The 14135-nt window shown below is 53.4% G+C and overlaps 2 protein-coding genes across 2 annotated transcripts; one reads left to right on the top strand and one right to left on the bottom strand.

The window, feature by feature from the left end:
• Nucleotides 1–3434: 3434 nt before the first annotated feature.
• Nucleotides 3435–6988, bottom strand: LOC122452772 (translation initiation factor IF-2-like). The gene is made up of 4 exons (XM_043486408.1): nt 6952–6988; nt 6436–6898; nt 4630–5323; nt 3435–3663 (listed from the first exon to the last, which is right to left on the bottom strand). The coding sequence occupies exons 1-4, from the start codon at nt 6986–6988 to the stop codon at nt 3580–3582; spliced, it is 1278 nt and encodes a 425-aa protein (XP_043342343.1). The 3' UTR covers nt 3435–3579.
• Nucleotides 6777–13791, top strand: SOX7 (SRY-box transcription factor 7). The gene is made up of 2 exons (XM_043487076.1): nt 6777–7224; nt 10715–13791. The coding sequence occupies exons 1-2, from the start codon at nt 6987–6989 to the stop codon at nt 11638–11640; spliced, it is 1164 nt and encodes a 387-aa protein (XP_043343011.1). The 5' UTR covers nt 6777–6986; the 3' UTR covers nt 11641–13791.
• Nucleotides 13792–14135: the final 344 nt, after the last annotated feature.

Below are 14135 nucleotides of genomic sequence, written 5' to 3'. Positions count from 1 at the left end.
AAACAGTTGGACATAACTTGAGTGAACAACACAAATGTGACTGATAACTTCTAAGCCCCTTGCATGGCAAACTAGAAACCAGAATTCCCATTCTTTTACTTTTAATTCATCTGTGTCTTCGTGTTTAAAGTGGATTTCTTTACAGTCACCATGCAGTTGAGTCTTGCTTCTTTTTATCCAATCTGACAGTTGCCGCCTTTTAAATGGAGTAGCTAGGTCATAAATGCTTAATGTAATCATTGATATAGTTGGGTTTTAATCTAACACCCTATTGTGTTTTCTATTTTGTCCCATATGTTTTTTGTTTGTTTGTTTCTTTTTTCCTCTTCTCCTGTCTTGTATAAATTAGATTAATTGATTTTTTTATGATACAGTATTACAGAATGACACCCAGTCCCTGCCCTAAAGGAATTTCAAAGTTGGTGGCGGTGGCAGCAGCATTCTGTCACATGATGTGAGCACTGCTTAACGCGGGTGTGGTCCCCTGGGAAATCTCTGCCAGCACGCATGTCTGTGCACTTCTCCGTGGGTACACTGAACCTCAGCGAGCATCTGATTAAAAAACCAAACACAAAATAATGGTAGCTTGAAACCCACCCATTAAAGCAATCACACAGAGCCAAACAAATAAAGAAGTATCCTTGGTTTCTCACACCAGAATTGCTGCCTGATGACAGAGTGCCCCGTGATGAGATCGCTATCAGTCCTGCCTCATCATGTCACTCATTATCCTGACACGTGTTCACATAGGCTCAGAAAAGACATATTTCCCATTTTGTATTAATTATAGGTGATTCCTAGTCAGTCTCTCTTCTTCCTCTGAGACATTTGAAAAGAAGAGGCAATAGGATTGAAGAGACAGAAACATACCTCCTTGAACCAGTTCTTAGTTTTTCTTGCCATTTGCTGGTTTTCCATTTAAATTTGTCTGAGAGTTTAGCTTCTGACCAATTAAAGATCATTTCAGGGACTTTCCCTGGTGGTCCAGTTGCTAAGACTCCACGCTCCCAATGCAGCGGGCCCGGAGTCGATCCCTGGTCAGAGAACTAGATCCCAAGTGACACAGCTAAAAGTTCGCCTGCTGCAACTAAAGGTTCCTGCTTGCTGCAATGTAGACCCGGTACAACCAACCACACACACACATACATAAATAAATAAACATTAAAAAAAAAAAGATCATTTCAGTGCAGTCATTCTACATGCATGCTTCCCTGCAGAAGGAAATCTGATCATTGTTCAGAGTGGAGCAGGAGAAAATTAATGTGGAAAACATCTGTTCTTGACATGGAACTCTCCTGGCCCTCAGTGCTAGGGAGGGGGCAAACACAGATCCCGGGATGAGCACCGCTTACCTGGGCGCTGTCTTGGGCATGCACACAGCACAGGCAAGCCCCTCAGCGCTTCCCTGGGCCTCCGAGGCTGCCTACCCTGTTTGCTGGCCGAGAGACTCGCTCAGATGTGCACAGATGGGACTGGACTTGCGGCTCTAGGTCAGGATCTGTCCCCCATTCGCTGAGAGACGTGACTGATCAGACATAAACACACACATGTAGAGGGGGCATTCTGTAGTAACCAGAGAGTCTGATCTGGGAAACCCCAAGTTTCTCTACCCCAGTGTTTTGTTACTCTCAAATCCAAACATCAAGGGTTTTGATGTTACCAGGCGCCTCCACTACCCGCACTCAGGAGCAGTGTCATCTGAAAATCCTATTCCCACCTCCCCCAGGTGCCCTGCAGAGCAGCTGTCACGTCTAGGATGCTGTGGGACTCTGTCCAGCTGTCCTTGTGTCCACTGAGGTGGTCCTCCATGTCTATCATACATCTCTGCTGTCTGGTTTAATCCCCCCAAATTATTCTAAATCCAAGAACATGATGAATTTCTCCTAAACTTCTGACTGTGAAGAGATTTCTTTTGGCTGAAAGAGGGGAACTCTGTTTCTGAGAGGGAAGTCAGGCCTGCGGAGGGGGCGAGGAGGAAGGAGAAGGCAGCCAGCAGGCCTGGACCAGGTCTCCCGCCTCCCCTGTAGGCAACAGGGTTTACCCATTTGCTTTTCGCCTTACCTTGAACTTCAAGTGCCCTTTGGAGGAGGAAAGGTCCAGTGGAACTTGAGCGATACATATGGAGAGGGTAGACAAGCAGGGGTTAGAAGCACTTATGCTCTGATTAGAAGCACCAGGAGTGGCACTAACCATCCGTGCTCGTTAGAAGCACTCTGTCTGCTGTGGGGCTCTGATCTGAGTCAGAAGCCGACACAGGGAAGCCCCAGAACTGAGGAGCAGAGACCTGAGGATGAGATGTGTGTTCAGGTCTCTGCTCTGCCACCTGCCTTATCTGGGAATTAATACTACCATCTGGGCTGCCTAATTCACAGAGGGTTGTATGGAGGCAAGGACAACCTGGGAATGACCTTTGCAAGGGCGGTCAGTGGAGTCCAGATAAGTCAGTGTGAGCAAAGATGACCATCCTGGTGATGATGACTTCGACCTCCAGCCTGTGTGAGGGACAGAAAGCCCCGATAAGACACGTGCACAAAACCACAGGGAGGAGGGCTGGGGGCCGCGGCAGCCCCAGCTCAGCATGGCCAGCCAGCACGTGCTCCTGGGCAGAGTGCAGGGTCAGGAGCCAGGCCTGCTGCCTCGAGGCAGGGATGTGTGCCCGCCTCCCTTCTCTCTCCTTCTAGAATCACCAGAACTCTTCAGTTGGGAATAGAATCAGGGAAGCTCCTCGAGGGGAAAGTTTTGTGGGCTGAACCCTATTAATTTTATATTTAAGGTTCCATCCATTCATTATTATATAACATTTCACAGTTATTTAAGGTGCATGTTCAGTTCAGTTCAGTCGCTCAGTCAGGTCCGACTCTTTGCGACCCCGTGAGCCACAGCATGCCAGGCCTCCCTGTCCATCACCAACTCCCAGAGTCCACCCAAACCCATGTCCATCGAGTCAGTGATGCCATCCAATCATCTCATCTTCTGTTGTCCTCTTCTCCTCCTGCCCTCAATCTTGCCCAGCATCAGGGTCTTTTCAAATGATTCAGCTCTTCACATCAGGTGGCCAAAGTATTGGAGTTTCAGCTTCAACATCAGTCCTTCCAATGAACACTCAGGACTGATCTCCTTTAGGATGGACTGGTTGGATCTCCTTGCAGTCCAAGGGACCCTCAAGAGTCTTCTCCAACACCACAGTTCAAAAGCATCAATTCTTTGGCGCTCAGCTTTCTTTATGGTCCAACTCTCACATCCATACATGACTACTGGTAAAACCATAGCCTTGACTAGATGAACCTTTGTTGGCAAAGTAACGTCTCTGCTTTTTAATATGCTGTCTAGGTTGGTCATAACTTTCCTTCCAAGGAGTAAGCATCTTTTAATTTCATGGCTGCAGTCACCATCTGCAGTGATTTTGGAGCCCAGAAAAACTAAGCCAGCCACTGTTTCCACTGTTTCCCCATCTATCTGCCATGAAGTGATGGGACCGGTTGCCTGAGGTTCTTTCAAAAACACCATGTCAGGAATCCTGTATTATCCCCATTTCACTGGCGAAGAAATTGAGGCTGAGATCGGGTGAATGAACTATCATCACACCACTAGTAACTTGAAGCAACCATTTTTGACTTCAAGTCCCGTGTTCCTGTAAATGCTGTTCAGTGAACTACAACAAACCTAAAGGAAGATGAGAGGGAGGGGAGAGGGGAGAGGAGAGGGGAGGAAGGAGAGAGGGGAAGTAGGAGAAAGGGGAAGGAGGAGAAGGGGGAGACTAGAAAGGGAAGGAGGTGAGCAGCGAAGCAGGGAAGGAGGAAAGGAAAAAGGGAAGAAGGAAAAAAGTCATTTGAGAGAGGGTAGAGTTCGCATAATATACACCGCAAGAGTAAGGCTCAGTCTGTGAGCAGACAGGTCCACTGTCCCCCTGAATCGTCACATGGCAAGCCCTCAGCTGTACTCTCCAAGGCTTCGGAAACACCCATCCCATCCCGCGGCGGTCCAAGCGCCCGCAGACCCCGGCACCGCAGACTTATACATCTCAGTCCTTCTTGGCATAGTTGCCCTGAATGCACCTCGCCATCTCCACGGATGAACCTCTGCCAACAACTGGTCAGACAGGTCCTGGGCCCAGCGCTGCTCAGACAGGTATCGGGGATGCCTCGGACGGGGCATGCCAGTCCTGGACCCTCTCGCTCAGCCCTCTGAGCCCCGGGCTTTGGGGACGCTTGAGCTCCATGCGGAGCTCAGGCACTGAAGGTCCGAGAGGCAGCTGGGGTCACAGCTACCCAGCAACCCTGAGCACCGCCCGCACCAGGGCGCTTTTGCATAAAGTTGCCCAGGTGAATCAATGCGTGGATGCAAATCAATGAAGAAATAAAGGGAGACAGCTAGAGAGCCCGAGTTCCTGGGTGCTCACAGCTCACGCGCTCGGAGCGGAGCCCCTGTTGGCAACGCGGCGTTTAACGCCCAGGTCCTGCACAATCTAGGCTCGCGCGCTCTGTCCGGACGAAATGCCAGAAATAATTATTGTAGACAACAACCGCAACACCTATTCTCTCTGCCCTCGCCGTTTCCTCCATCTGCTGTCGGACTTTGGAATCCTTCTGGACAGCCCTGCGCTCCCCGGCGCCCGAGCATCTTCCTCACCTGGTGCTTGAATGCGGGCACTCTCTGCTCCGGAACCGCGCGCTGGGAGCGCGCGAGGCTGCAGGCGGGGAAGGGGACGCCCGCGGCCGGCAAGGGGGCGCTGTCCCCTAGAGGCTTCTGATCCTGCGGACCATCGTCCCGTCCTGGAGAGGCAGTGCGGTTAGAAAGGGTAGAGTCCTTCCAGGGGGGCTGCCGCGCAAATACACCTGCGGGGATCCGGTCTCTCTCTCCACAACTAGGGCCACCCCCGGCCAGGCGCGGCCGTAGCTCCCCGAGGTTCCCGGAGCATTCCGGTCTGGGGATTTTAGTTGAGAGATTTCTGGTAGAGGAGTTCAACAGGGGCAACGGCCTAGGCTTCCCCAAATAGGGAAGTCCACCTAGACCGCGGACACATTCACTAGGCAAATCACCCCCTTCCTTCCCGGTCCCCGGTGCCAGCCAGCTCCGCCCGCTCCACCCCGGCTTCCAAGATGCTCTCTCCGCTCCGGCATCCACTGTCCAGCCAGGGCTGCTCCCCGTCCTTTGCTGTTCATCTGGGGCCCGCGAGAGCGAAGGGGTGGAGAGCTGGAGCCTAGGGTGCTGCCTCTGGGTCCTGGCTGGAGGAGGGAGGAAAAGTAGGCAATCTATTCTACGTGTAAAGCCCGGGGCGCTGTAGGTTGAAGGTGGGACTTGAGAAGTTGCATTTTTCCATCCGCTTACCAGGTCTTAGCCCTGGCGCTGCTTCCGGAGGGTATGTTGCCCACAGAGGCACCCGTGAGGTCAGTCACTGCAGGCAGGGACCCTGAAGTCCAGGCTTAGAATTTACGGGCTGCATGTGAAGTTATATTAACATCAACCGTCATGTATGCATGGAGTTTCAGCTTTCACACACAGCCCTGTGAGGTCAGTCGTATCCTCCTCATTTCAGACTGGGAGAAGAGCCCTGAGTCATGCATTAGGTAACCCAGCACTGAAGACCGGTCCTACCTCCAGACCCAATCCCACGGTCCTCTCAAAATGCCGGTGCTTTCAGGGTCACCTCTGCGGAGCCCTGCACGGCGATGGCTGCTCAGTAAATACTCTGTGGATCGGATTCCAGGATCGGATTCCTCACGACTTCCCTGTTTTATATAGTAGAGTGTGTCTAAGCCATATCTGCTCACTCATTTATTCATCCACTTATTCGGCCTTTCCTGACCACCTACTGTGTGCTGGTGCTCAAGTGAGGAACAGCCCTATTCACAAGATGAAGCAGGATGAGGAGCTGTCCTCTGAGCAGGGCTTTATGTGCCCCACAGAGGGCCCTGAGCTTCCAGCCCGCAAGCCTTCCAGTGGAGCGCAGGCCCAATCTGGTCTAGGGTGAGGGGGGTGGTGTCAGGAGGAGGGGAACTCGGGAGCCCGCTTTGTGCCAAAGCCTAGGATAGTCAGACGGCAGGGGTGGAGGGACAGAAGGACTCTGCTCTGAGAAGCAGGACTGATGGTCGGCAAAGAACAGAGAAGACAGGAAAAGGGAATTTCGCGAGAGAAAGGCTGGAGGCGAGGGAACTGGAGGCTGGGACGCCAGAGACCAGGGTGGGGTGGGGGTAGAGGTGTAAATAGAAAGACATCAGAGGCCAGGGTGAATGAGAGAACTGAGGCCAAAGGCGTGCTCTCTGAAGAGCCAGGGAGCTGCTGAGCGTCGAGGAAACCCTCCAGTGGGTGCCACGGAGAACCCGAAACGGGATCCAGCCCCGCCTCCAGTCTCTTTGCCTGCCCAAGTTGGCTGGGGGTGGGGGGCGAGATTGTGGCCGCCCAGGTCACAGGCCGGGTGTCATCGCCAAAAGTCACTCGTGCCAGGCCATTCCCAGAGAAACCTGTTTGGCTTCTATTCTCCGTAGGATTCCACGCACGGGAGGAGCTGGCGGAACCTGGCCCTGGGAGGCCGCAGCCAGTCGGGACGAGGGGCTGGAGGCCGGCTCCCGCTCCCGGGCCCCGCGATCACAGGCGGCTCCCGCCTCCCTGCCGGAGGCACCTGCGCTGGGAGCTGGCGGGCGGAGGGGCGCCCCCGGGGCTTCGGGGCACTGATCCCTGGGAACCACCGGGGAGACGGAGGGGCGGGCCGGGGGCGGGCACACCCTGGGGAAGCGGCCCGCCTCCCGCCTCTCCTCCCCGCAGGTCGGAGCCGGGACGCGGCGGCCCGGGACGCTGGGAGGGGGGCCCGCGCCGTGAAGGAGGGAGGGGCCGCGCCGCCTTCGAGAGTCATTGGAGGACGCGGCCTCTCGAAGCTGATAAATAAGGGGCCGGGCCGCGGCTGCCGGCCAAGTTGGACGCCGCAACCGGTGCGAGGGCCAGGTCAGCGCCGGCCCGACGACGCGAAGCGAGGCGACCCCCGTGCGGCCATGGCCTCGCTGCTAGGAACTTACCCGTGGCCCGAGGGTCTCGAGTGCCCGGCCCTGGAAGCCGAGCTGTCGGACGGGCTGTCGCCGCCGGCCGCCCCCCGCCCGCCGGGGGACAAGGGCTCGGAGAGCCGTATCCGGCGGCCCATGAACGCCTTCATGGTGTGGGCCAAGGACGAGAGGAAACGTCTGGCGGTGCAGAACCCGGACCTGCACAACGCCGAGCTCAGCAAGATGCTGGGTGAGTGAGCGGGCGGGGCGCGGCCCGAAGTCGGCGGGCGGGGGGTCTGGGGGCTGGAGGCCGGGCGGGTGCAGTGAGGGCGCGCGGGGCGGGGGTGGGACAGACTAGGCGTGGGGGACGCACGGGGGCGCGCACCGTGCCCGCGAGGTTGGGCATCTGGGCGAGCGTGGGTGTGCGCGCGGGGACTGGGATTCCACGCAGAGACGCGTGGATCAGGCCCAGAGTGAACCGGCACGGCCCGCCGGGGTGGCCGGGGAGGCCCACTGGAAGGGACGGGAGCCGAGTTAGGGGCCCTGGGGCACGGGCGGGTCTGAGCTGCGGCCTGGTGCGGGGGACTCGGCTTCGGAGATCCTCGCGTGCACGGACAGGTCGGGTGTAAGGCAACAGGAAAACCCATCATCCGCTGAACTTCACCACGGGCACAATCACAGAAGGAGGTCGTACCTCTCATTAACGAATATTCGTAAAGAGAGACCTTGCGGTGGCCTATTCCTGCTTTAACTTAATTATCAAACCAACAGCAAAATGGACTTGATTCGAGCCTCTTTCTCAGTCGCAGGAGTGTAGAAAATTTGATTCGGAGGCTTAGGACGGCCTGTGCGGGTATGTCCCAGAACCCGGCCGATTCCCTGGGGCTGCCCCGCGGTCCCAGCCCCAGACGCTGGGCTGGGGACAAGTCAGGCCAATAGAGAAAGGATGTTCTGGAGGTCGGGGGTTTCTTCTCTCTCCACTGTCAGAAGCTGGGCACTATATCAGCTCCAGCCAACGCCTCACCTCTTTGCCCTTCGTGGTAGTTTTTATTCATTTTGACGGATGGGAATCTTTCAAAGCACTTTTGTGTGCCCAGCAGGCGCCAGGCCCTGTGAAAAAGGACAGTGTGTGGTCACCCGAGGCTGGCCCTGCCCCCAGCAACCCCACCCGGACCAGCTTGGAGCCTTTTCTTTTTCCTTTTTCCACTGGAGCTTGGGGCTCCTTCCCCAGATCGGTGGAATGAGGCCTGCCACCCCTCTTTGTGCTGTCTAAAGCCACAGGCCCTCTGGCAGAAGGGGTCCTCTTGCAGTTTGAGTGCCCTTTCAAAGCAGCTGATAGAGTGCTGGTTTCAAAGAGCCTCCCACCCTCTGCCCAGCCCCCTGGCTAGCTGTTCCCAGGACGAGTTAGTGGGCCAGTGTGTCTTAGCGAGCCCTGTCCCAGATAAAAAATACTTAAAATCATACTTTATACTGTGTTGGCATAAAGACAAATATATTAAGATATACAATAATAAAACAGTTTCTTCAAGCAGAAAGTTTATATTTTTCTTGAGATTTCTAAAGCAATGAATATACTTTTTTTTTGGTGAGCTCCTAAACGTAATTTTTTGGTGTGACCCAGGTGCTACGCCTGTTGCCCAAGCACAGCTCTTGTGAGGAGGATAGAGCAGGCCCAGCCAAGGGTGGGAGAACTCAGGTTGGAGAGCCTTGCAGGATTGGGGCTGCCTGCTCCCAGGGAAGGGACAGGCAAAGGGACTTGGGTAACAAATGCCTCCTGTAAGCTGGTTCCTATTGGCAGTTGGCACTTAGGCTTCTAGAGGTTACAGTGCATTTTGCAGGAAAGATATGGATTCCTTCCTGCTTAACCACACAGCCCCTGGCACTAGGCAAAGGAAACTGACCTAGTGTTGCTTTGAAAAATGTGGATTTTCTACACCTGCTGAAGGGGAGGGGGCAGCAGGATGATCTATTTCCATCCCAAGCCCATGATCTTGCCCAGCCCTTTCCTTTCTGACTTAGGAAAGGGAAAAGGCTGAATGCGAGAGCCCAGACTTTTTTGACTATTAGCTCTCCAGTCTTTGACTCTAAAAGCATCACACAGTAGCACTCATGTATGTTATGAATGAGAAAGCAGGTAAAGACAGTTATACATTTAGTGGTTTTAAAAATGAACCTATATTTTATGAATACTACAATATCTCGGTACACTCAGAAACTTTGAGTCACATTTTACATTCAGTCCACAGTCAGGGTGTGGGTGTGTCTGGGTCTTGGGCCTCTTGCCACAACTTGTGGCCTTAACCACAGGCTGGGAACTAATGGCCAACTCCAAATCTGGAGTTCCTGACAGTGCTCGCTTTGGCGGCACATATACTAAAATTGGAGTTCCTGACACTTTTAAAGTTGTCTTTTCAACTGAGAGCTAATTGTATTAATTGACAACATCACTGGAATAGTGTTATATACTTTCATCCAAACGGTACTGGATGATCACTTTCCTCCAGCCTCCTCTGTGTACCTCACACCGAGGGCCAGCCAGCACCCCCATGAAGGGCAGCCACGACATAGCTCTGGACTTGGCCCTGTGCCGAGTGCTCTGGGTGGGAGATGCGGCCCCTTTCCTTCCAAGTTTTGGGGCAGGGGGCTGCCCTCTGGGCTAGTTTGTCTCAGACTTCGGGTACAGTAGAGTCATAGGGGAACTTAAGTTCCCAAGCCTACCCTAGGAGGTAACCATCTAAGGTGTCCAGAAGTGACCTTTAGAAAACCTGCAGCGGGATGGGCAATGTGCTTTAAGAAAGAAAGAGACACTAAAGTAATCTACGCAATTACACACAAGTGAAAAGGATGAACAGAAAATACACATGAGAGCAGCATTTGTGCACCAGTGGGACACAATTGTGGGATGCTTCTTCAGACGGGAGTTTTGGTTTACTGCGGGGAAAACAAAGATCCGGGGAAGGTAAGGGGTTTACTTCTGTATAGAGAGTCTGGCTGATAAGGTGCCCTCTGCCATGGTCACAGTAGACAGAAGCCATAGCTTGTGTGTGTGTGTGTGTGTGTGTGTGTGTGTGTGTGTGTGGCATGAAGGTTCTGTTTGACCTTCAAATGTAAGGGCTAATCCTCTGTTGCCATAAGTGAGACCCTGTAGTTTACATCTTGTAATTTACCTCCATCTGTGAAGCTGACTGATCCTGAGTTCCCTCACAAGAAAACCTGTGATAGACATATGCCACAAATAAATAATATAGTGTCACTTCCTGAAGGGCAGCGATAACTCAGGAAGGCAGAGTTTTCATTAGGATGCACAAATGATAAGAACTGACCCTCTGAGGGTGAAGGGAGCCCAAATCAATGTTGTGGTCTACATATTTTTGTCCTGTGGGTGACACTGGGTTAGGTGGACCATTCACTGAGAATCTCACACTGTTTACACATTCGTGTTGTCTGGTGGCTTTGATAGGAGAGGTGCCATGATTGTGTTTGTGTGTGTGTCTTTTGCACGAATGCCTTGGAGCATGCAAGTGGGAGAGGTTGGTTTGGCCTTACTGCGCGTGCAGGATGTGGGCTGAGAAGAGGGTGCGAGGAGTGTGGGGCGCCTTGTGTGAAGAGGGGGCACTGGGGTGGGGGGAGGGACAGGGGACCCGAGGCGGCAAGCATGTGGCGGCCCCAGAGACAGGTGCACGGGGGCGCCCCGAGCCGCGCAGAGACTGACGGCGGCCTTGTCTGACTTGTGTGAGCAGGAAAGTCGTGGAAGGCGCTGACGCTGTCCCAAAAGCGGCCCTACGTGGACGAGGCGGAGCGGCTGAGACTCCAGCACATGCAGGACTACCCCAACTACAAGTACCGGCCGCGCAGGAAGAAGCAGGCCAAGCGCCTGTGCAAGCGCGTGGACCCAGGCTTCCTGCTCAGCTCGCTCTCCCGCGACCAGAACTCCCTGCCCGAGAAGCGGGGCGGCGGCCGGGGGGCGCCGGGGGAGAAGGAGGACCGGGGTGAGTACTCCCCGGGCTCCGCGCTGCCCGGCCTGCGGGGCTGCTTCCACGACGGCCCAGCCGGCGGCGGCGGCGGCGGCACCCCGGGCAGCGTGGACGCGTACCCCTACGGGCTGCCCACCCCGCCGGAGATGTCACCCTTGGACGTGCTGGAGCCGGAGCAGACCTTCTTCTCCTCCCCATGCCAGGAGGACCATGCGCACTCCCGCCGCATCCCCCACCTGCCCGGGCCCCCCTACTCCCCGGAGTACGCCCCCAACCCCCTCCACTGCAGCCACCCCCTGGGCTCCCTGGCCCTCGGTCAGTCCTCGGGCGTCTCCATGATGTCCACCGTGCCTGGCTGTCCCGCGTCTCCGGCCTATTACTCCCAGGCCGCCTACCCGCCTCTCCACTCCAACCTGCACGCCCACCTGGGCCAGCTCTCCCCGCCTCCCGAGCATCCCGGCTTCGACGCCCTGGATCAGCTGAGCCAGGTGGAACTCCTGGGGGACATGGATCGCAATGAATTCGACCAGTACTTGAACACTCCCGGCCACCCAGACTCTGCCGCCGGGGCCCTCAGCGGGCAGGGCGCAGCGGTCTCCGAGGTGACACCGACGGGCCCCACAGAGACCAGCCTCATTTCCGTGCTGGCTGACGCCACGGCCACGTACTACAACAGCTACAGCGTGTCCTAGAGCCCGGGCGGCCCGTCCGGCCCGGCCTCGCCGCCGCCGGGCCCTCCCGCGCCGAGCGCAGCGCCCCGGGGTGGGCGCGCACTTCCACCCGCCGCCCGCCGACCGGTCGGCTCTGCGGGTCCGGGGCCCCGCCCCCCGCCCCTGCCCCTCCGCCCCGCCCCGCCCGCCTGCGGCCTGCGTTCGGAGTGTATTCCTTCAAAGGAGTTTCCACTGGCTCCACCCTGGGAATCAGGCGCGGTCGTTGCTGAGGACGCTATTTCCCGGTAGAGTTTTCACTGACCTCTCCTCTCAGTCTTCAATCCGGAAACAAATTTGGGAAAGCCCAGCAACATTCGCATCCCTGCCGCTTCTGACACAGCCGCAGGGGTCCTGCCGTCCTGACCTTTGTTTGGTCTTCCAGGTGAGGGGAGCCCTGGGCTAAGATTGGGGCACTGGCGGTCCAATCCCAGTTCTGCCTCCGGGGGCTGGGGAGACCTGACTCCCCTCGCCTCCCCTTCCAGCCCATCCCCCCCATCTACGGAGTGAGGGACAGACTCCGTATCTTAGGTACCCTCCACTCCAGGGTTTTCTGATTTAGGATTCTCTCCAAAGGAAGCTGAAGCTGGCCTCAGTGAACTCATTCATGTGCAACCTGGTGAGGATTCCGTGCACTGCCCAAGGACGCCAGGCTGCTGCCCTTGGTCACCATCTTCCAATATGAATGATCCTAGTCTTCCAAAAGGACCCTTTATGAGTTTGAGAAAAAACACTCATCGTGATTTGGGGAATTAACGCCGGGGGTTAACTGCATCACTGACAATGAAATTGAATTCAAGCTGCTTTTTTAAAAACATACTTTTTTTTTTTAAGATAAGTTCTTTGATAGCTCAGTTGGTAAAGAATCTGCCTGCAATGCAGGAGACCCTGGTTTGATTCCTGGGTCAGGAAGATCTGCTGGAGAAGGGATAGGCTACCCCCTCCAGTTTTTCGGGGCTTCCCTTGTGGCTCAGCTGGTAAAGAATCCACCTGCAATGCGGGAGACCTGGGTTCGATCCCTGGGTTGGGAAGATCCCCTGGAGAAGGGAAAGGCTACCCACTCCAGTTTCTGGCCTGGAGAATTCCATGGACTGTATAATCCATGGGGTTGCAAAGAGTCAGACCTGACTGAGTGACTTTCACTTTCTTTTCACTTTCATACATTTCAAAACAAAATACATGCCTGAATATTTACAGTGTGTATGAGACACACACAACACATACACCTTCATGCTCAGCCTGAATCGGATACAGTTTGCTGACCTTGGCAACTTCTTGTCAGCCTTCCGTTCCTAATGAACCTAAGAGCAGGGAGTTGGAAAGAGTTTCAGCACCGTGGCATCAGTGTCTTCCAATCTGATTGTGCTGATTTCTTGAGCAAAATTTCACCATGCTCTCCCTTCTGCAGATGCAAAATGATCTTCCTTTCCTGAAATTTCTTTTTTCTCTTCTTTTCTGTTCTTTCTTCACCCCTGAATTGGCTACTGATTCAAAGATCCCTTGACTTAAAAATCCCAGGCATGATTCCTATGGCAGAAATGGGAATTTGTTCTCCTCACCAGCCCTCTGGTTCTTCAGGTAACATCTTCAGCCAACACATCAAAGCAACTTCCCTTTATTATACTTACTTCCCAAAGAATAGAAATGCACTGTGATTCAGAAAATATTTCTGAGCCCTGACCCCATCCCAAAAACATTTCTATCCTTCCTCCAAGTCTCCGTTGAAGGAACATACCTATCAGACATAAAAGACAGTTGTCTTATGATTTCAGCATTTTATTGCCTGTATGAAATATGTAAGTGTTTTTATATATTCTCCTATTATTTTCACCTTATATTTTGTATTGTTGAAAGATCCTTTTTTTTTTTTCTTCCAAGGAATTCTCTTGTAAAATCACTTATAAGATATGATTAATCTTTATGCTATTACTGTATGTGACTTTTGGTAATAAATAGTAAACCATGGACAATATGATTGGTGCAGTCCAGAATGTGTATTAATAATCTTATAAAACAGTATCACAGACATTAAGCTAAACTGTTCCATTTTCTGTAGGAACTATATATGCTTTGGAATGGTTGTAGATATTGGTTTGCCTAAAATATTTAATTTAAATAAACATTTTTGTACCACGATCATTCTATCATTTGAAATACAGTTTGGTGAAAGAAAAAGTTTTCAAGTGAGGCATAGATATTTATGCCAGTTCTCCTTCTGGTGTTGGTCAAAATGTTCTCTTCATCATCTTTTTTTTTTTTAAAAAGTTATCTTGTTGGAGTAGTTGATTGGTTGATTTTATTAATTATGGTAAAGAGATAAAGCCTAGTTTTACACCTTAGAAACAGTGTCATTCTTCTTGATATTGAAAGAAAAGACAAATTCATAGCCTAGTTGCGAAACAATTTTCTCCTCGGAAAGGATGACTTCACACTTGTAAGATGGAATGCAGTGGTTCTCAGGCTGTCTCAGGATGGGAAGT

The sequence above is a fragment of the Cervus canadensis genome, chromosome 14, assembly GCF_019320065.1.
Source record: "Cervus canadensis isolate Bull #8, Minnesota chromosome 14, ASM1932006v1, whole genome shotgun sequence".
Classification (NCBI taxonomy): Eukaryota; Metazoa; Chordata; class Mammalia; order Artiodactyla; family Cervidae; genus Cervus; species Cervus canadensis.
The sequence above is the reverse complement of the archived record's forward strand: the minus strand, read 5'-3'. Positions and strand labels throughout refer to the sequence as shown.

Bases quoted from the DNA above. Each gene is read 5' to 3' on its own strand.
- SOX7 (XM_043487076.1), top strand. From the start codon at position 6,987: ATGGCCTCGCTGCTAGGAACTTACCCGTGGCCCGAGGGTCTCGAGTGC. The intron at 7,225-10,714 runs GTGAGTGAGCGG...TTGTGTGAGCAG, and splicing joins CGAGCTCAGCAAGATGCTGG to GAAAGTCGTGGAAGGCGCTG.
- LOC122452772 (XM_043486408.1), bottom strand. From the start codon at position 6,988: ATGGCCGCACGGGGGTCGCCTCGCTTCGCGTCGTCGG. The intron at 6,899-6,951 runs GCCGGCGCTGAC...CTTGGCCGGCAG, and splicing joins GCCTCGCTTCGCGTCGTCGG to CCGCGGCCCGGCCCCTTATT. The intron at 5,324-6,435 runs GTGACTTTTGGC...AGACCTGGTAAG, and splicing joins CTGGGAATGGCCTGGCACGA to CGGATGGAAAAATGCAACTT.